The sequence below is a fragment of the Anser cygnoides genome, chromosome 24 (assembly GCF_040182565.1).
Source record: "Anser cygnoides isolate HZ-2024a breed goose chromosome 24, Taihu_goose_T2T_genome, whole genome shotgun sequence".
Taxonomy (NCBI): domain Eukaryota; kingdom Metazoa; phylum Chordata; class Aves; order Anseriformes; family Anatidae; genus Anser; species Anser cygnoides.
The window spans coordinates 3,516,757-3,537,691 of NC_089896.1; the positions used below are offsets into that span (position 1 = coordinate 3,516,757).

At 52.3% G+C, this 20,935-nt stretch overlaps 1 protein-coding gene across 3 annotated transcripts in view; it reads left to right on the top strand.

Annotated features, from left to right (window-relative positions):
- WASF2 (WASP family member 2) overlaps positions 1-20,935 on the top strand; it is a 33,071-nt gene that overhangs the window by 7,258 nt on the left and 4,878 nt on the right. For 2 of the 3 annotated variants that reach the window (XM_048073182.2, XM_048073183.2), the window contains 7 exons: positions 9,449-9,602; positions 13,538-13,672; positions 14,195-14,348; positions 15,464-15,581; positions 16,728-16,858; positions 18,362-18,517; positions 20,248-20,768. In XM_048073182.2, the coding sequence (XP_047929139.1) occupies positions 9,473-9,602; positions 13,538-13,672; positions 14,195-14,348; positions 15,464-15,581; positions 16,728-16,858; positions 18,362-18,517; positions 20,248-20,768 (1,345 nt within the window). In that variant the 5' untranslated portion in view covers positions 9,449-9,472. Of the gene's footprint in view, positions 1-8,285; positions 9,144-9,448; positions 9,603-13,537; positions 13,673-14,194; positions 14,349-15,463; positions 15,582-16,727; positions 16,859-18,361; positions 18,518-20,247; positions 20,769-20,935 lie in introns of those variants that run through there. The other variant, XM_066982711.1, reaches the window with a different exon arrangement.

The window sequence follows — 20,935 nt, forward strand, 5'->3', positions numbered from 1 at the left end:
CCGGCTTCACACGAGAGGTTTCCAGAAAGCAGCTTATTTATAGACCTTGCGGTGAGCTTTGGTAGAAGGACTTGCATCTTTAGCATCCCGACCAGGCCCTGATCTCTCCGCTTCCGAAGGGGTCGGCTCAGTAACGCGATGGTTTCGGCCCCTCCGAAATACTTCGGGGCGATGCGGAGCCCTTGCAGATTACAGAAGGTGAGATCACCGCTGGGCTCAGAATGTGCAAAATGGAACCGACGGTTGAAAAAAAGACTTGTTTTTCTTTTTTTTTGGCCGTCCCAAGGAGATTACGCAGGCGTCTGTCGCCGCATCCAAACTGCAACTCGACCTCCCCTGTCAGACCAGGGGGCCTGACGGAACCGCTGGAGCCTGCCTGGAAGGTTCTTCGGTCCCGCTGGCTGCGCCGGTGGAGAAAGTGAGCGCAGGGCTTGTCATTGTGCTGAGCGAAACCAGAAGGCTGCTGCTGCTCCCGGCTCCCCGCAGCTCTGCCTGCAAATCCCCAGCGGCAGCCCGGGATCACGCGCCGTGCCCGGGCGTTGTGCAGGCGGCCTGAGCGCGCACAAAAAGCAGACCCCGCGTCTGCACGCAGGTGAGGGAGGGCCAGGGAGCCCCAGAAGCGGGGCAGGCCCCTTCTCCTCGCCCTCGCGCACGGCCAGCCCAGGACGAGAGCAAGGGGAACGGCTCGGAAAAGCCACCAGGACATGGGGGCTTCTGGTGCGTGGGGGCTTGTCAGGCCTGCCACGTTTCAGGAGCGCCTCCGTTGCCCTTTCTCCGCTCCTGACATCCAAAAAGCCTATTAAGGGTCCTAATGTGGCATCATATATAACATTTTTTGCCTCCCACAATAGAAAACCCATGTGTTATTTTGACTTTATGAAGACACTGTTTATAAACCACTTTAATTTAGATGCTCGAGGCTGTCCTCTTTTTTTTTTTTTTTGTGACAAATCCCAGCAGATAAAACACTTCTGGAAAATATCAGGGAGTCACTGTCTGCTTTTTTTTTTCCCCCCTCTCATGTCAAAGGTTAACTTAAAATATTAATGCTGCAAAGATTCATTTAAGATATTTAAAACTGTTCAGGCAAGAATACATGTACATATTGTAATTACTTCCTTTTTCTTACAATTAAAGTAATTGGATTATATTTAATGAGCTATTTACATTTAATAATTAAGAAAAGACTTATCTTTGCAGTATTCCCCAAGTGCAGCAGAAGGGTGGGGGCACTCGGAGCTGTGATATAATTATCTAGGCGTGAGTTGAAACTGAAAGAGCAGTTGAGCTGTATAGAAAACACTTGGAACGGGTTTGTTCCTACTCTTTCATTAATCAAAATAGTTTAGCGCGCGTTAAAGGAGAGGAGGCTGAGCTTAGCTGCAAATGAGACGGAGTTTAGGAAGGTTAAAATACGTTCGGACTTGGGGAATAAGTCGTTTAGGGGGAAAAAAAAAAAAAAACCAACCCACGCCCTCTCTTTCCGTATTAATTCCCCTCGGACGTGAGGGTGCTGCTGCGTTGCGGTCGCCGGGCTTTGCACCGAGCGCTTTGTGAGAGCGGCCAGGCTCCAGCCTCTCCTCCCGCTGCCGGGGGAGGCTGGTGGGAAGGAGAGGAGGAAAACGTGGGGAGGAAACCGTGCTCTCCTCATTAGCAGTAATTCAGCCTGAGAATGAGCGGTTCGGCCGTGTTTGCTTTAGCAGCCGCGCACCATTTGCAGAAGGCGGCCCGGAGATGCGCGCGGCGCGGCGCTGCTACCTGCGCTACCTCAAAATGGAGCTGCCGGGAGCCGCGCTGCCCGGGGCACCGACCCGCGGCCCTGCGAGCCGACACCTTTCCAGCTGAACTCGGTGCCGGCACGGCCTCCGAGGCTCGGCAAACGGGATCGGAGTCTTGCCCGGTGCTCCTTTTGCCTGCGCCGGGACGGAAACGAAGCGGCTTCTGCCCCAGAAAGCTTCACGGCCTCGACCTTTAAGGACGTGCTTTCGGGGCGATCCCGTTTTAGCAGGCTCTCAGCTCGCTGGGGCTGCTAGCCCGGGGAGCTCGCTGGTAGCCTTCGGACCGGGCGTCGTTGGGGACCTCCTGTGGCTGGCCTCGAGCCTGCCCGCTGGCCAGGCCTCTGCCCCACGCTCCTGAAATACCTGAGCGCCTAACGTGGGTTTTCTGTGCCTCGGTAAACCAGGGTTACCTGTTGTGGAGCTTGCAGTCTTGGTCTGCGTTGGCCCCGACCTTGCAGCCCTGCCAAAATTAAGCATGGGTTGACTGGGAAGCGTTCTGCTCCCTTTGCTGCTCCTGTTTCCTAGGAGGCAACAAAGCTCGAGCGCTGGAGGAGCCCTGTCTCTCTCCTGATGTATATCCTCCCAGCAAAGACCTTGAAACCTCTCTGTTTCTGAGCTTTAATTCCTGTTTAATCAATAGTTCCGTATTCTGAGAATCAAATCTCTGTGACAGCTCTCTTTAATTGAACTAAACTGCCTTTCTCTTGTCACATCTCTTCTGGAGTTTTATTTCAACGCGTTTGTTCTGCCTGCGTCCTCGTCAGGCATTGATAGGGATGCCAGGTGACCCTCTTTGTTTAACTTGTTTTTCAGCTAAATGAATGAAAACATTAATTAGGGCAGTGGTGTGTTTTAGGAATAAGAAACAAAATGTCTAGGTCAAGCTGCTGGCGCAGTTTGCGCTCAGCAGAAGCTCGGAGGATCTGTTTGTTCCCCAGCAGAGGCACCCCCGGCCTGATTCCTGCCAGCAGCTTCGAGCTCGTCCCTCTCCAGGAGAACAGGCTGGCGTTTGTATTCCAGCAAGATCATCTTCAGTAGAGCTGATAACAAAAGTTTAAAAGGAAGAGCCAAATTTTCAGTCACACCTGTGCAATCCCCTCGAGGGCAGTAAATGATGATGATAATGCAGGAGCCAGACAAAAAAAAAAAAAAAAAAACGCAGAAAATGGCTTTCCGAGTCTCTTTTGCATTTTTCAGAGCCAGCGGACTGAAAAAAAAAAAACAGAAAAACGGGTATTTTTACTCCGGGAAGCGAGCAGGCTGGCTGTTTGCTGTCTCAAGGGCTGCACAACGCTTCGTTCTGCTGCGGGGCCCGGCGTCGGGACAGCGCGGTGGAGGCGCGCGGCGCTGCTCCTGCCCCGCACCGTGGCCAAAACGCCTCGCCCGTGACGCCGGCAGGTCGTGGCACCCAAATTCTCGGCTCGGTGATCGCAGTGGGTTGTTAACGTGTAGAGGGGTGCTTTGGGGGATCGCCCGTGTTCTCCTGTGGGAGACAGCCCGGGCTTTTGGTAGACCCTGCTTCGGGAAAGCTTTTTGTGGTGGGGGGGGAGAATTCAGCCCTCTTGGAGCCTGGTAAGAGACGTGGGCAGCGTTTTCCCCCGCGCACGGGGATTTACCCGTGCCTCTCCCCCGTGGCTCGTGGGGAGAATAGAGCGCTGTGAGAGGCAGCAGCCCCGCAGCTGCCCTGCGCTGCCGACTCCTGCTCAGCTGCTGCCAGGCTGGGCTCTTAATGACAGATGAGCCCGTGACGCGTTTTTGGGAATGAATACTTGTTACAGCTGGCGGGATGGAGTAGTTTGTGGCATCGCATGGCGGTTTGCTCTATAATTTCGCTCCCTATTGCTCGGATGCAGCACTGATTGCTGGGTCCCTCTCCGAGTGTGTAACTGTAGCATTTCTGATTGCTGCATCCCACTTCTCTGTGGCTGCATTGTGAGCTTGGATATAGCCCTGAGCGCTCAGCAGAGCCTTCTGCTGATTTTTTTTTTTTTTCCACTTCTCTGTGTGCGTGTGTGGCTGCTGCTTCCCTTTCTGCTAGTCTTTTGGGGTTACATAAAAGCCGGTCTCTTTCTGGCCATTACAGCTACATGGGGGAGTAGTTACTGCTGAGAGAAGCTTGAAATTTGAAGCAGAGTTGTCACAGACATTAGAAAGAACAGTCAGTCTGCGTTGGCAAGCGACTGAGTTAAGTCTCATTTCATACTGATGGGAATTTCAGATCTGATTATCTCCTTCCTCCCTCATTCCCAAACCTGCTGGTGTGTCTAATCCCCCGACGGGTACTCCTAAAGGCTGCTCTCCGAGGCGCTCAGCCGAAGGCTTGGCCTCCTTGGCCGCGCTGCTTGTTTGCGTCCGGGCAGAGGATTTTGGGGGTGCTGCTCAGGGCGCTTTGGTCACCCCGAGGTGCTCCAAAACCGAGCTCGGTTTTCCCTCCCCTTCCCCAAAAACCGTGCTCTGTCCTCCCTAGGTGCTTTGTGCTGCACCAGACACCGTGACAGATGACGGCACCGCCGGGGTCCAGATTTATTTGCAGATGGTCCCTGATCTAAGAGGCGGCGTGTCGCGTTGAGCGGGGAATTACCCAGGTGACTCCCACTAACGCTATGCTCACCGGTCAAATACCGGCGAGAGGAACCTCGCCAGATCTCCCCGTGGAAGTCGCCTGTTATTTACAGCCCTTTGTGTGCCTCGCACGCCCACGGCTCACCTTGCAGCCCTGCCTTCCCCTCCTGCCTGGGCTCCCTGCCTGCCCTACGAACCCCCCCCCGGCGCCGTTTGCTGCCCCTCTCCAGGCTGCTCGTTCGGGAGCGTTTGCTGGGTGTTGCTGTTTGCAGTTGACAGAACCCGCGTAGGAAAGCAACTGCTCCATCCGAAAAAAGTCCCTGCGTTGCTGCTCAATGCTCGTAATCAAAAGTCTGTCTCCTTTATTGTTCGGAACAATCGTCCAATTTTCCCGTGCCAGCCCTATTTATTAAAAATAGTCAATAAGGCACAGCTTTGTGCGAGGGGTTTGTAGACCGGCAGTTCGCGTTTAAAACGAACCAATTGTACTTGATTCTAATCCAGGACTGGGATTCCTGTGTGATCTGCTGCAGCAGGGCTCACGCGGAGAGCGGTCAATGACTTGCTGATCAGAAATCTGGGAGCAGCAGGCTCGGCTGAAATTTACCTCGTGCTTTGCTCGACGTGCTGGATTGGGAAAAGCAAAAATCGCATGCTGGGTTTTGTTGTTTTTTTTTTCCCCCCTTTGCTGGCCCGTGTTGCGCCACGCTCGGCCCCCAGCACCGCAAGAGCGTTTACAGAAATGATTGCCAAAGCCAGAATCCGCTTAAAAATTGGTGAGCGAGGCGTTCCGGGTGAGAGCTTGTCGTGGAGGGAGCCGCGCGAAGAAGCCCCGTGCACGAATCCTGCTCTCTTGGGGAAACCCGAGGAGTCCCAGCCCGCGGTGAGCGGGCACGGGAGCTGCTGGGGAGGACGATGCAGAGCAGAAGCGCGGTGGATCCTGGAAAGGAGGCGCCAGCTGTGGCTGGAAGAGCGCGAGGAATCCCGGAGCGGTAACGTCGGCTCGCGAGGCTTTTGTTGTGCTCAGCAAACTTTCTGGGCCGGCGCGGAGCGGGCCGGGGCTCAGCAACGCCTGCGTAAGCGTTTTGGGAGAGGGGAAATTATGAGGAATTCTGGCAATGCCCGGCTGGAGGTGGGGCAGCGTGCAGCTGCGGGGAGGCGAAGGAAGGGAAAAGAGCCACGGGGCGAAGCTGGGCTTTGCGGATGGTTTGCCTTTTAGTCACCGCCGTCATAACAAGGCTCGGAGCCTTCCTCCGTTCAAGCCGTGACTTGGAGACTGCAGGAGAAATGCTCGCCCCAAGCAGGTGGGAAGGTTCCGCTCCGAGTGGGGGAGAGCAAACCAGTTGTGAACTTCAGAAAAAGCCCTTGCTGCTCGTTTTGACGAAGGCGTGAAGCACGGCAGTTGGGAGGATGAGCCTTTTGGACGTCGACTGATGCAGCAGCGCTTGTGGATTTGGCACGCGGGCGGCGCCGGCGCGTTTCCCGACAGCTCTCCCGACCAGCAGTCCTCTGCAAGCAGCAAAGATCGCTCAACTTCTTCCCGCGCGCAGCTCGCGCTGGGTTTCAGTGCGGTGCCTGCCTTTTTTTCCATATTCGTCAGAAATCTGTCGCAGGCGGTTTCTTCTCTCCTTTTAACACACCCGTCTCCTCCCCCACGGCAGCGGGGCAGTTGCTCCGTGCCCACCGAGCGCCTTCCTCGCCGTTTCTAATAAGCAGCGTCTGCGCCCTGGACTCCAGCGCTGAAACAAATCTAATCTCGGGCATTAATAAGCCAGTGGAAATGCTTATCTTTGCCTAAAAGATAAGGACTCTTTTTTTTTTTTTTTTGGCCTCGCGATTCATTTAAATTGCTTCTGAATGGTGGGATTTAGTAATAATATATGGTCTGCGGTAGTTACGTGACAGTGACTAATGCCTGATGACCACTCTGGCTAGCTGGGGTGGAAAACTGCTGTGCTGTTCTGCCCTGACTGCTGAAAGTAAAGCGTTGCTGGATGGCCCTTGCTGGTAGCGTGCTGTCAATCACTTTCTTAATGACTCTTTTAAAGAATAAAAGCAAGAGCCTCCTGGAAAGCTTTTTTGGGCCTGTCCCTTCCTCGTTTCACTTAGTGCGTCCCTTCCCTGCCCCCAGCTGCACGTCTTGTGCTGGCTTCGGGGGTTTGCTTCCTCCTTCTTCCTCTGTTGTCCCTTCTGCACTTTATTTTCTGCCCCTTCTGCTTTCAAAACACACTGCTTATTTTCCAATCCAGCCTATTAATCTCTGTCCCACCTACTCACGAGGCATGAAGGTTTTACAGGAGCCCATTAGCTGTTATCTCTGTACCTACCCACCGAAGACTGATGGGGAAAAATGAGGTCTAACGGGGAAGTGCCGCCTTCTGGGGGCATTGACTGCTTTTTTTGTTTTTTTTTTTTCCGTGCCGATGTTGTCACCAGGCTCCGTAGGTCCCAGATTTCCTACCTGCTTCCTCCAAAACCACCTGAAACCTTGAACCTCCTTGTCCGTCCGCTCAAAGGGAGAGGAAACTTTGCCTTAAACCCCTCTCACCGCGGAGGCCGGCTCTCCGTCACCCATCCCGTCCTTCCTGCCTTGCTCGTCCCCGGCGCCGTGCAGGGTTAACACCTCCTCGTGCTGCTGCCCACCAGCCCTCGTCCGGGGTTAGGAGCAGCAGTGGGGCCGCGGAGCCGTCCCCGTTGGAGATCGCAAGGGCGAAACTCTGGATCCTGCAGCAGAATGTGGCAGGCTGTGCCGGGAGGGCGGGGGTGGCTGGCAGCACGAGCTCGGCTATAAAGGGAGGGTTTTTCTTAGCCCTTCTCGCTGCTGGCTGTCTTGCACCGGTGCAAATTCCTGCTGGAGTCGGGCAGTACCCTCGCGAAAAAGCAGCTCGCGCCGCTACTCCTTGCTTTTAGTTTCAAAACAGGCTTAAAGGAAAGGCTTTGGGAGAGGAAGGGCACAGACAACGTATCCAGGCTGGTGTGGGTTTGTGCATTCCGGGGACATTACTCCGTTTTTCTGCCCTTTTTTTCCTCGTAAGTGCAGAGATCAGTGCTACCTGCTCCTGTCTGACCTGGCATACTTAGCATAATATTTTGGTTTTTTTACCTTTCTCAATGCAAGCTCACATCTCTCCCCCCTTACAGACACATTTTTTCCTCTCGCTGTTTTCCTCCCATCTGTCCTGTGCCGTGGAAGGTTTCCAGCCGGGCTCGGTGTCCACCCAGGCTCTGCAGCTCCCACCGCATGTGCTGCCCTGGCCAAGCCCCGAGGAGCACGGGGGAGAAGCTCGACGCAGGCAGCCTGCAAATGCTGCCTTGTTTATGAGAGCTGCTTGGTGGTGCAGACTGCAGTCTGGGGGGAGCTGGGAAACTTTGTCTGGCTTAAAGCGCTAAAGCTGGCGAAAGATTGTAGGGCTTGGGCTGTAATCAATAAAACCCGGGGTGTTTAGAAGCGAAGGTCAGAGCCCTTCCTCATTTCACCCTGGTCTTTAAATATCCCAGCAGTTACCGAGGGCTGCTGCGGCGCCTGGGCACGGCGAAGAACGACGTGGACCTCGGTCCTGGGAGAATCTCCGCTTTCCTTGATTTGGAGGCAAATCTCCCCTCTTCTGGGAGGTTTGCCATTTCGGGGACCCTTTCCTGGTGCGGGGGGCGAGCGCACAAAACCCCTCGCTCGGAGGCGTTGCGAAACGGCAACCTCCAGCTGTTTGTCTGGGAGATAGCTCTTGAACTCCTCTGCCTTAATGGGTCAAATTTAGCAATTCAAAATCTGGCTCGGGAGGTAATTAGGAGGGATAATGCCCACTTCTTCCTCTTAACGCCCTGATAGAAAAGCATCCAGGAAGGACTCCTGGACCTCAAAGATAAGCTGCCAGCTGCCACGGAGACTATCAAAGGGTGGCTCAAAGTCAAGAGCAAACAGCTGATTTTTTATGGCGCTCGGTTTTTTGCTGCTGGTGACAGGAAGCCATGTTCCCCAAGCTGTTAGCTTCCTGTTTTATTTTTACACCCAGCCCGAGCAGATCAGCATGCCTATCACATGGGAGCTGGCTGCTCCTCTTGGGCTGTTCCTCAGCTGACCTAGAAAAGCGATTCTTTCCCCTTCTAAATTAATCAGGAGCTCGGGATGGATTTGCTTGCGCCGAGTTTTGAAGGTTTCGTGCGTGGATCGCGCTCCTCGCTCCGTTTCCCCGAGTTTCCCCCCTCTCCCGGAGGCGGACGCTCCGAGAGACGTTTGTCGCTCCCACGTTCCGGCCTGGTAGCAGAGGAGGTTTGTTGGTTCGAGGCACCGACCTGCACGTAAAAGCACTTTCTGCAGCATAACTTCCTGCCACTTAACGTGTTCTTGATTTTTAAGAAAGCCCTGGAAGCTTGGCCTGCCCGTGGCACAATCAATCTTGATTCCTCTCTGAGCGCGCTCTAGCCCTGCATCCTGATTAGAGCTCCCTCAGCGTTCGACTGCCCCGGCACGAAAACAATGGTCCAGTGTAAACCCTGGCCCTGGGGGATTTCCCGAGGGAAGAGGGGTGCAGCCTGCAGGATAAGGCACAGCCACCAGAAAGTTTCCTGGTCAGCTGCGAGCGCTTCCTGTTGTTCCAGGAGAGCCCTGGCCGTGCTGCTGCAGGAGGGAGGCACCGTGCCCGCCTCGGCGTGCTGCGAGAAGCTGTGTGGTTGTGTTTTTTGTTGTGTTTTTTTTTTAACCTCTCCCGTCTCCATCCTCTCGGTTTAAGCAAACCTGAGAGCTCGCCCGAGACGCTGTGCGTGAGCGCGGGAGGAGGAAGGAGACTGCTCCGAGGCGGCGGATGGGTAGGAAGGGAACAACGGCTGCGGCAGTGCCAGCAGCACCTTGCGCGTGGGCGACGCTGTGTAGTTTTCCATCTCTGCCTCTGTACCTGAGCTGCTGGGGCTTCGCTGTCACTGCAAGTCGTGGAACAGCAGGATCTTTATTTCTGAAGAACCAGTTTTATAAGGGTGGGGAGGGGGGGAAAGGAGGCTTATAAATAAAGCCATTTGAGAGCAGGAAAAACGAACACCATGGCTCTGGTGTGCCTGGAATTTGCGGTTGAGTAATCCTTTCCTGTTTCTTTTTTGGGTTGTTTTTCATCTTTCAGAACAGTGCCTGAAGCAGGTCCACCATGCCGTTAGTAACGAGGAACATTGAGCCAAGGCACCTGTGCCGTCAGACGTTGCCTAGCGTTCGAAGCGAGCTGGAATGCATGACCAACATCACCCTGGCAAATGTCATTCGACAGCTGGGCAGCCTGAGTGAGTACCATGGCGAGCCTGCGCGTTGCCCTCAGGAGTCGCTAGTGCTCTTTATTTAGCTCCCTTTCTACTCTTGTGTTCCTATTTCTCCCCCATCTGCCTTCCCTGGGTAATGCTAAAATGTTTTCCTAAAGAAATCCGATGCTAATTTCATATCCCTGGTCCCACTGCCTCCCCATCTGAAAGAAAATGGGGAGGGGGGGGAGGGCGTGTGTGTGCGCGCGCGTGAGTGTATGAAAGGCTGCGGCGAAGCTGCAGATGGAAGGATGGAGCACAACTCAGGCTTGTAAAATGGGAGGCTCTCAGAGCAGCCAGGATCTTGTGTCGGAGAATGTGCCTGTAATTGCACGCGCTACTAAATGGAGCTTGACTGTGTTGAATCTGCAGCGTGTAAGTAGCCTTATTTTTAATGAAAGATAATTAAAGCGCCCGTGCAGAAGGCGCCTGGTTGCCCCTGCTGTTTGTTACCTTGGAAGACCCAAAGTCCCCAGCCTGAGCGGAGCCCTGCCTCCGGAGCGTGGGGGGCTTGGGGCTGCTCGCTCAAATGGCGGCACAGGCTGGAGCCGTGCCGAGCTCAGCTCTCCGGTGGGCTGACCGACAGCCTTGGAAAGGCCAGAGGGAAAACGTGGGCCTACGTGCCATAGGAGGAGAGAAGAGTTAATTGTGGTCTCTCCGGGATGACTCCTTTACTCTGTCGAAACGCTCTGGCTTCTGATGAGCCACCTTTGCCCTTGAAGCAAACCTTTGATAATCAAACGAATATCTTGTTTAGCTTCGCGGCGGTGTCTGTGAGCGCTCCTGCTTGCTCTGCAAAGCGAGCCCCTTGGCTTTTGCAGCAGCGTGAAGGTGGCAGGGGAGCTTTGGGTACGGTCTCTTGCCAGCAGGGAGAACCATGGCTGCTGGTAAAACCTGGGCCCGTGTTTGCTGCCGGTCAGTATCGCGTTCTGTCGGGCTGCAGAAATGTCACTGCGCAGGCAGGACCAGTCTTTCTGCTTGCATCCGACTGACCCTTGTTCGTTTATTAGGTCTGGTAGCCAAGATGGTTGTGGGGTGTGAGTAAAATCCATCTCGTGCATGTGAAATGAGGAGGAAGAAGGCAGTAAAGCCGTGCAAATCTCGGCTGCACAGCAAGCTAATCCCAGTCCAAAGGCACGCGGTGGGTTAGTGTGACAGAGCCCCGGCAAGATCCTTCAGGTTTAGACCTTCTCAGATATTCAAAGCTTTCCTGCATCTGCCTTGTCAGAGGCAGCGAAGCTCTGGAAGGCAAACTGCAGCCCGGTTCCTTTACTGGGGAGGTACCCCGGGGTGTCGCTCCCCGATGCTGGACCAATCTCAGATACCTCGAGGGGAGCACCGGAGGGAGAAACTCAGGAGAGGTGGCTCTGAGTGACGCTGGCGTGCTTCTCTGTGCCGGAGGGGATGAGGCAGGTGGGGAGGAAACGATGAGCACCATCTCCTACCCGCTTCCCTAGGGTCAGCAGTATTCGAAACGAACCGATATTTAGACTAGCTGCTGCAGAGCGCTCGCACCCAGATGGCCACACTCCTGCCCCCCTGCCTTACCTCTCTTGCTTTGGAGGAAGAAATCTGCTCCTTCCTCGTCCGTTGAATATTACAGGAACGTAAAGCAGGTTCAGTAGGCTGTGACAGCCCTGTCAAGTGAATAATCAGCCAAGCCTAGTGCACCACAGTCTCTTTACAAAGATGCAAACATAAATCTTGTCAAACTTTCATATTCCAGTGAGTTTAGCCTTCGTTACTATCACAGCTGGTAGCACTTTGTATAAGTCGACTGTGCATTTGTGTGTGGTTTTACAGAATCCACAAGCTAAAGATGGAAAGACCTATTAAATCATGCCGTCTGTCTTCCTGCCAGTGCATGACAGAGATAATTCTGATTGTAAGTTGCACTTTTGCAGTCGAAGTAACTAAACCAAAAAAATTAATCTCTGCCTTGCCCCATCTAAAACTGCAGGTGAGACACAGCGCAGAAGTGCACGGGAGATCCTGGGAGATAAGGCAGGACTGCTGCACTTACACAGGCAGGGGAACACACACCACCTCTTTTTCTCCTTCCAGGGTCAAAACCACCGTAGGCGATGCTGTTTGTGTTATTTTGTGCTTGAAATGGACTGCTCAGCATCGCAAAGCAAAGACCTTATTTTTCCCCTAATGCTTGCTGCAGTTCCTTGCGAAATTTGGACACGATTCTGGGTTCTCATTAAGGTAGAACCGAATTGCAACTTTTCCCTTTCGAGCTGTTGCTGGGGGAGTGTCAGATGATCCTACGGTTAAACGCTCGCTTCCTTTGGTCAAATGGGAGAGCTGGGCTTCGTGAAACCTGGCTACAGCAAGAGCTAGCTGGCCCTTAGGTCTCCAGAAATAAAATCCTCCCCGTGAGTTTGAGGCAGGCTGGCTGGGCTCGTTAATGGAGCCTATGCGGAGACAGTGTTGTCTGGGAGAGCGGAAGGAGTTCAGCTGAAGTTAACTTCCAGCATTTGCTTCCTGCAGACACTTCAAGCTGGCATTGCCACCTAGAAGGGTGGAGGAGGTTGATTTTTTTATTTTTTTTTTTAACCTGGCTTGTTCTCTGGGCTTGGCAGTGGAAGGAGAGCTGCATGGGATTGTGAATGAGTGGCTGATAAGGGGAGGAGAATGGACAGCTTCTTCTGGCGTTGGTGTCAGCCAGGCAGTTGAAGGTGTCTGTACAGGCTTTGGCGGCTGCCCTTGCTCGCCATGTGGAAGAGGCTCTTGTCTTTGTGATGTGCCTTGTTGCAGACACGCAGCTTTTCCAAAATTGCTGTGAAACTCGGGCTTCCAACTGGTTATCCTTTCGTGAATGTCGGCGAGGATCTTCAGGAGTAACAGATTCCAGAACAAACTGTCGGCCATATGACGATGCACTTCAAAACCAGACTGCTTATTGGGAGCAGCCTCGTACCCAGCAGCCGTGGCTGGAAATGTTTCCCATCAGTGGGAACTCCACGGGCCGACGTCTGGTGTCAGTGCCGAGTCTGTTCGGATCAGCCTTGTCCTCGGCACGCTTGGGGTTCCCGGTTTGAGGTTACGCCCGAGAGCAGAGCAGAAGGATAGTACTCATTGCAGGCCCTTGGTGTTCTTTCAGTTTGCCTGTCCCTGCCTACCTGTGGTCAACTCCTGTTTATATGTAGATTTTAAACTCCTAAGGACAGGGCACATCTTTTTGTTATGCTTCTAAGTGGTGCGGCGAGCTCCTGATCCAAGCCCCTGGGCGCTCTCGCTGTCCAAACGATGGATGATGTTTGTCATCGCAGCCCACTGGGCAATCCAAGCTGTTACAGAGAGAATATTCCTGTTTAAGAAGTTCCCCTTTGCTTTTGATTTAGAATAAACGTGAGTGCATCATTTTTTCAGACACTGCCACCTGAAGGAACAAAAGGGTCAGTGCTTTCGTCTGTGGTTATAGCTCAGGCTGGAGGATCAAGGACTTGGTCTGCTCTCTAGTTGCAGAGTACTTTGAGCTTGTAAATACGTGCCAGTTACCCTGGAGGCAGGCCTGCTGGAGACTGGGAGCCTTTGAGATTCTCCAGAGCAATAAAAACCTAACTGTGTTTTCTCGTCTAATAAACAGAACAGCAGAGAATCTTAAAGGACCGACGGACCCATCCAGATTCAGACCAGGATAATGTTCTCAGCCCTCTTTTTTTCATTACTTTAATACTGACTTGACTGTGTGTTTCCATTGTTCCTTTATGGCCTAAAGATCCCTTAGAAACGTCAGGTTTTGGTGGAACAGAGCATTGTCTTCCTGGGTATTAAACTTAACGCTGACAAACTTGAAAGGAAAGTACGGTTCTTTCTTCTTCCTTCCTCCCTTCCTTCTTCAGGAGAACAAATTGGGAGATTGCATGTGGTCTGTGGCTCGTGGGGCTAACGTGGACACTTTAATATTGCAGGTAAATTTGCAGAAGACATATTTGGAGAGCTGTTTACTCAAGCCAACACTTTTGCCTCTCGGGTGAGCGTTCTAGTCGAGAGAGTTGACCGCTTGCAAGTCAAAGTCACTCAGCTGGATCCCAAAGAGGAAGAAGGTAATGGAGTGGAGCAGAGTCCTTGCAGACCAGGCGTGGTAAAGATCCTCAGTGAATCAGCGTGCTTGGTTCGTGACCCTAAAATAAGCCTGGTGCTGTGATCGGTGTTGGAATGTCTTCTCTTGGACTAAGAGGGACCGTTTCCTCCCCTCCCAAAAAGCACCGTGCTGCTCGTGTGGGCAGCCTTTCTGGCCGAGTCGAGACTTGGTTGTTAGCAAGTCTCCGTGTAGAAACTCGCTCCTCAGCAGTTCGATAGCCATGGACTTCCTGGGTCTTGGGTGCAGGGGTTTGAAATCACATCTGTAGAGACACGGCTCTTGAGAGTTGCCGCAGCAGATCTTGGCACAGCATGATCTGAGATTTGCTGGATTTCCCAAGAGATCTGTGGGAAAAGGAACCTGACCTTAAGAAGTGCTAAGCACGCCAAGAACTCCAACCGAAATCAGATGTTTGCTACTTGATCTTCAGTGTCATTGGCCTGGGTCAAGCTGTTCTTCACTTGCTCTCTCCTCTTTCTTACAGTCTCTCTGCAAGGCATTAACACCAGGAAGGCCTTCAAAAGCTCCACTACTCAGGACCAGAAGCTCTTCGACAGAGATTCTCTCCCAGTTCCTGTCCTTGAAACCTATGGGACCTGCAATACTCCTCCACCTCTCAACATTCTCTCCCCGTACAGGTAACACTGCGACGCCTCCTTTGGCCCTGGTGCCGTTACAGAGGAGTACCTCTTCCTGCCAGTCTGCCGAGGAGGTCGTTTCCCGTCCCATGCTTTATTGAAGTAACACTCTTCAACGGGAAATACTGTTGGTACTGAGGTCCACCAGGAAATCTCCGTCCTTGGGATTACGTGAAACTTTGCTTTAGAGGCTGTACAAATGAGCATAGCTCGAAAATTATACGTTTGGTTACCCGCTGTCACTTTTGTGACTGCCTTGGGGCAAGGCTTGGCTGGCACTGCATAAACATGCTAGGTGTTGTGCAGATGATGCATTTTTCTTGTGCTTCGCTGTAGCCCTGTGGCTCCTTTCCAGAAAGCCGCAGTGCAAACTGCAGAGCGTACATCTGTATGTGGCTCTCACCCAGGTGGGTGCAGCAGACTCCTGTAGGTCTGGAGGTACGTCCTGTGGCCGCCTGTGCCTGGCCTGAGACATCTGATGTGACCTACGCGGGCTGTGTAACCAGTTCTTAGCAGTCCTGCCGTGCCATTTCATCTCATACGTAGTAGAAGTAAGGGGGTCAGAATAGAGAGACTTAGCCCACATCCATAAATATCTTTTGAACAGGTAAAAAGTAATTACAGATAGCTGGAGGCAGCTGTCTTCTGCCAGACGCGGCTGCACTGCAAAGCAGGAGAGTGTGTGTGTGCGTGCACGCGCGCTCATGAGTTTCAAGGACGCTGCTGGTCTGATTTAGGGTTCCTGGGCTGGGAAGAGGTTTTTTCACACCAAAAATACAAGACAAACAAGTGGGAGTTGGAGTGTGAGACCTGCTGCTCTCCTGGCGGTTGTTCAGAGCGGCTGAGTTCTTCAGGTGCCAAAATCCAGAGTAATGGAGAGTTAGTGTGAGGGCGAAAGCGATGGCAAGTAGGAGAGCTGGGACAAGCGGTGGCTGCTGCGAGGCGGTGTCTGCTGCTTGTTTTGAAACGAGGATTGAGGCGAGAGCGGAGTGTTTGACCTTCTCATTGCAGATTTTTAAACTATTATCTGGGGTTGTGACTTGTGTTTTCTTTGGGCTTCAAACAAATGCGTGACTTGGCCCTTCTTTGTGTGTGTTTTCCCTTCCCTGTTCTAGGGACGATGGCAAAGAGGCACTTAAATTCTACACAAATCCTTCGTATTTCTTTGACCTTTGGAAGGAGAAAATGCTTCAGGACACCAAGGATATTATGAAAGAAAAGCGGAAACATAGGGTGAGGAAATGGGAGACGTCTGCCAACAGAAGCATGTCAGGGTGGGAAAGGAGGTGGGAAGTGTTAATGAACCATGGACTCCAAAGTTGCTATCCAAAATTCAGGTTTGCTCTCTTAAGCTCTTCAGGGATCAATTCAGAGAAGTTTTTATCTGGTTTACTTTCATCCCTGTTAATTAAAAAAAGACAACAAAGATGTCCTTAATCTGTTTTTTCCAAATACCACCTTCTTTGTATGGTTAAAATGGCTTAATTTGTAGTCTTCAAACATAAGCGCTGGTGCAGTCAGCAGGGGAGAAAGTTGTATCGGTCTTTTCTGTACTACTGACATCGCACAGGGGTCTGTTCAGTGTTGAAGCAGTGCAAATCCCACTGCCCCAACGCCATTGTTTCAAGTGCTGTAAAAAATTCTACCGTGGAAGAGTAAAGATGGGAGAAAATATCCCTTCAGGAGTGCAAAAACAGGCCATAATGTTAAATTAGGGGCAATCAAGAGGCTTAGCGAAACCATCTGAGCTGAAAGCACCAGGTAGGGTTCCTGATTTGGTTACCAGAGGATTCGGACCTCTCTTCACCAACACCGAAAGTCACACCGGAAAAGATTCAGTTCGAGCATACTTTATTTAGCTTTTAAGCAACTGAAGTATTAAATATCAAAACAGATCGTGTTCTTTCTAAATCAAAATAACAAAGGAGGGAGCTGGGGCATGTCAGAACACAGAAAATGAGCAGATCTTTGCGGGCAAGCATCCACATTGCACACCCAAAGCACTTAACGCTAGCAAGGTGGTGGTGAGATTTGGCAGTCTTGACGCGGAGGCCAAAAACTGAATTGATGAGGGGCAACTGAGCTTTCCCTCTGCCCTCCAGGTGGTCATGCCAGGGTGTAACAATGGCATCGTGTCTGAACTGCGCTAGGGAAACTGGATGCTGTCTTTTTGATGCTGTCTGTGCTCCATCTTCTTTGTTTGGGAGGTCTTTGGAGCTTTCAGCAATCGGGAAAGTGAATGAAAAATCCTGGCCCTCTTTGAGAATGTTTTTTCTTGAAACTGCTGCATCTCCGTTTTATCCCTTCCTGTTCCCAGTGAGTTTAAAGCAAAAATAAGGCTTTTGTTTGATCCCTCCTCCCTTTCCTTTCCTCCCTTAGAAAGAGAAAAAGGAGAATCCTAACCGAGGAAATGTGAATCCACGGAAAATTAAAACCAGGAAAGAAGAGTGGGAGAAGCTGAAAATGGGACAAGAATTTGTTGAGATAAAGGACAAACACGGTCCTGCTGGGTAAGCAAGTCTGGGGCTCTCTGCTCAGCTCCCCAGCGAGGGGGAGCGGGCGGGCGTTGTTGATTGTAATGCAGTTCACCCTGCTCTGCAGCTTCTCCAGATCTGCTGCACAGTGTGGATCGATACCGCCACTAATCAGATTCTCCAAAGTAAATCCGTCTGCTGATTTAAAATTTGCTAAATAAATCAGGGAGCTACACGGTTTAAACAAGGTGGCAGGAACAGCTTCCGCAGCGAGTCTGCTCTCAGCTGCCTGCCTTGCGGGCACAGAAGTGTCGAAAGCTGCGGCTCCCTGTCCCGTCGCAGCGCCCTGCCCATCGCACCTAGCCTCTGGGCCTTACGCTGAGGAGCAGGGTGGCATCCTGGTAGTAGCGTGTGAGTGCTTTGTTACATTTCACAAATGGCTCTTCACACCCTAAAGTTGAAGCGGGGGCAGTCCCCAGCCAAGTATTTCGAGCTGCAGATCTCTCTTTAGCTCTGCTGGCTTGGGAATTCATTTAACTTTTGACACCAGCCAGGCTGGAAGCAGACCGCCTTCCCCACAATGCAGTTCTCGCCTGCTTGCTCCTTGCAGCTTCCTTTCATATAAGAAAAATCTCTCTTTAAATCACACTCTCCAGCTAAAAATAAAACTTGCTTTTAGTTTAATAGGAGAGCAGGTTTGGTTTCTAGCAGAGGAATCGAGCAGCACAACAGCACCATTTTCTTGCTCCTCTGTTTTCTCGTGGAAATGCGTCCACGCGTTTGAATTCTGTTGAGGTTCGGAGCCCCCAGGAATGGGGGGGTTTCACCACCCCACCCCACAGTGAAACGAGCCCACTGAAACTTGAACGTGAGGGTGGTCTCTTCCTTCAGCAATGTTTCAGCTTTGGTTGTTTGCATTTAACGGCATCTCTGTTGGGTGTGCTTCCTGATAATCTATGCTCAAGCTTAATTTGTAATATATTTTAGTACCTCTTATTTTTTGTCGCTGACGATAGGCGGTGTAACTTGGAGTCTATCGAGTGCAAGCTGGTCAAAATGCACTCGTAAGTTTTTTTCCCTAGAATCAAATGTTAAGAAAAATATTTGGTTTTTTGTTCAATAAAATATACTCATGTGTTGTTCTGCTGTGTGGCAGCAGTAAATAAACATGAGAGCATCTAGCCAAAGAATTATGCAGAGTAAACTGTACATGGTTCTCCAGTAGGATGCTTTGAGAAAAAGGCTTCTTTTTTTAAATGTTGCTTTAAGGTTTTGTTTTGTGTATCCTGTTGTGGTGGTTGATAAGGTCCCACCAAAAGGCAGGTCCAGCTGTGCTGTGAAAAGCCATTCCTGCTAGGAAACCTAATTTCTAAACCTTGCAGGTTGATCCATCTACGTGGTTAATATCACTGCTGTCTGCTTGTTGAACGTTGCACAGCTGTGTGGCTGTAACCCTTCCAGGAGGCAAAGCGAGGGGGAAAAATGACCTTTAGACGTTACCCTGAACTCGTAAACACGGTGCTTGTCTTGCTCTCTCAGGTACCCCTCTAACATGGTGTATCAGAACGGCAGCATCGGTTCAAACGAAAGCATGGACGTGAACTGCTACCCGCCACCGCCGCAGACTGACTCTATTGTGCCACCACCTCCTTCGTTCCCAGATGACAGCCTGCCTCCACCCCCGGTGGAATTTAGGTAAGCCTACGGGATCCCTTCTGTCACCGAGGAGTAGGAGGTGGTGTAAAAGGATGACATGAGACAGGCTGAGATAGTTCAGCATAACTTCCTAACGGGCGTTGTATGGGAACCAGGATGCTCCTGTCTGGAGGGGAAGCGCAACTGCAGGCAGGGACAGCCGCAGCTCTCTGTAAATCCCAGCTGCCGCTGTTGGTCCTGTACGGGAGGGCAGAACAGACTTGGTCGAGAACTCGAGCAGACTCATTTTGCTTTCTGAAAGAGTGGGGTCCCACTTAGTGGTCTGGCTCCGTTGCATGCATTGCTTCAGTCCCTTTTTTTTCCAGCGCAGTTGTTCCAGACTCAAGCTCCTGATAGAGCTTTGCAAAGAACAGCTTCTTCCGCTTGTGGTTTTTCTTTGTTGTTGCCATTTGCCCTGTGATTTTTGACAAACGCGTGACGTGGGCCCTGAAGATGTAGATGTAGTTAAATTTAAAGGACTTGAACACGCCAGCCGACTGCTTCCTGGAGACTCCAGTGGAAGTTCAGGGCAGCTGCTTTGTATCAGATGAAATGGTGACTTCCAGTCACCTCTAGAGAGGAGAATTACGGTCCAGCGGTGGCTTGAGACACGCGGATTGAAACAAGAGAGTAGCTTTTTTTTTTCTTTAAGGCAGTAACAGTATGTCTGATAGACAGGACTGCGTTAGCTTGTCTCCATCTTCTCCAAAGGCAACAGTGCTGCAGAAAAGGCTCTTCTGATGTGTCAAAGAGACCAAGCACTCCACTCTGCGGCATGTTCCTCTAGGGCAGAGCAGAAACGAGCTTTCAGATGAAGCTTAAGCTGCCTTGTGCAGTTGCTTAGATCTCCGCCTAGCCATGGAGATCTTCTCCTATCTGGTTTTGTTTTGGTGGTTTGTTTTTAAAGAATCCAGGGAGCGAGGTTTGATCTGCAGTAGCCTGTCATGGATCAGCACTGTGCACTGCCAAAAATTGTGACATTTTCATGGCAAACGTACCAAACCTCTTCTGCCTTACAGCGCAACGAGATGTCGGATTAGGGCTTGCTTTACGCGTACATAGGACGTTACAATATCTTCTGGGTAGAATTGTTTTCTGGTACAACACAGCTGCCGTAAGTGGGAACTCGGTGTTTTCCTTAAGAGCACGTTGGGTCTCCACGTCTTCCTCTCCAATCCCCGTGGCGAGCTCTGAGACGTGGTTGCTGCGCTCCAGCTCCGAGCCGTGGAATCCAGTGCAGAGATCTGTTCCTAGCAGGTGTTCAGAGCATATGCTCTCCTGGCATACCCACCGGTCCTCGTGCGATTTATCACGGTAGACATCCCTGCTTGACGTGTCATAAGTCTGACCTCAGCATGGAGGGGTAGCGGCTCGCAGTGCTGCAGGAGCTCTTCAGCCAAGAGGCTGCTCTGAGCTCAGATGTGACGCCTGGCCCCTGGCAGGGAGGTGAGATGGCTCGTGTTCTTGTCAGCCTGGGAGATGGGACAGATGATGGCGTTTCTGCCAGTCCCCAGAAGCTCTCCTTTGTCCTCGTGGTGTTGGCCAAAAGAAACGCTGCAGGAAAACTAAAACCAAGGAGCGAGGTCTCATGGAAGCAGCAGCTAAGCCTAAAAGTTAGGTTTTGTCCAGGCTGCAGCGAACACACGTGATTTGCATTAACACCGAGACTGTGTGGTGTAACCCGGCCTCAGAGCTAATAGCCTTCTGTCTCTCTCCTTCTGTTGCGACAGCTATCCTGTAGACAACCAAAGAGGTTCTGGTTCTGGAGGGACCAAAAGATCCAGCCTGGTCAGCCCGAGTCACCCGCCACCAGCTCCTCCGATCGGATCCCCCTCCGGGACCAGGCCGGGCTTTGCTCCCCCTCCGGCGCCGCCTCCGCCACCACCGCCGATGGGGAGCACGCCCCCGCCACCTCCTCCCATGGGTTTCCCGTCCCCGGGGACCCCACCACCCCCTTCGCCCCCTTCCTTCCCTCCTCACCCCGAGTTTGCTGCCCCGCCACCACCGCCGCCCCCTCCAGCGGTCGAATATGCCAGCGTGCTCCCACCTCCGCTGCCTCAGCCGGGCAGCGGGAGCGCGCCGCCTCCCCCTCCACCACCGCCGCCCCCCGGCCCCCCGCCGCTGTCTTCCAGTGGTCTGGATGGCCCCCCAGCGCCACCGCCACCCTCGGACACCTCCGCCTCCAAGCCCAAGTCATCCTTGCCTGCGGTTAGCGATGCCAGGAGCGATCTGCTCTCAGCTATCCGTCAAGGTAGGTTTTCGTTTCGATGCCAGCTTTCTCCTTAGCCTGCGGAAGAACCCCCGGTGTCCTGAGTGGGAATTGTCTCACGAGCAGGGCTGGGAGTATCCTGCGGCTTGGGGCTGGTCCCCCGTGGGCTCTCCTGGTGTGCCCACGCTGATGACACCCTGTCTGGGTTG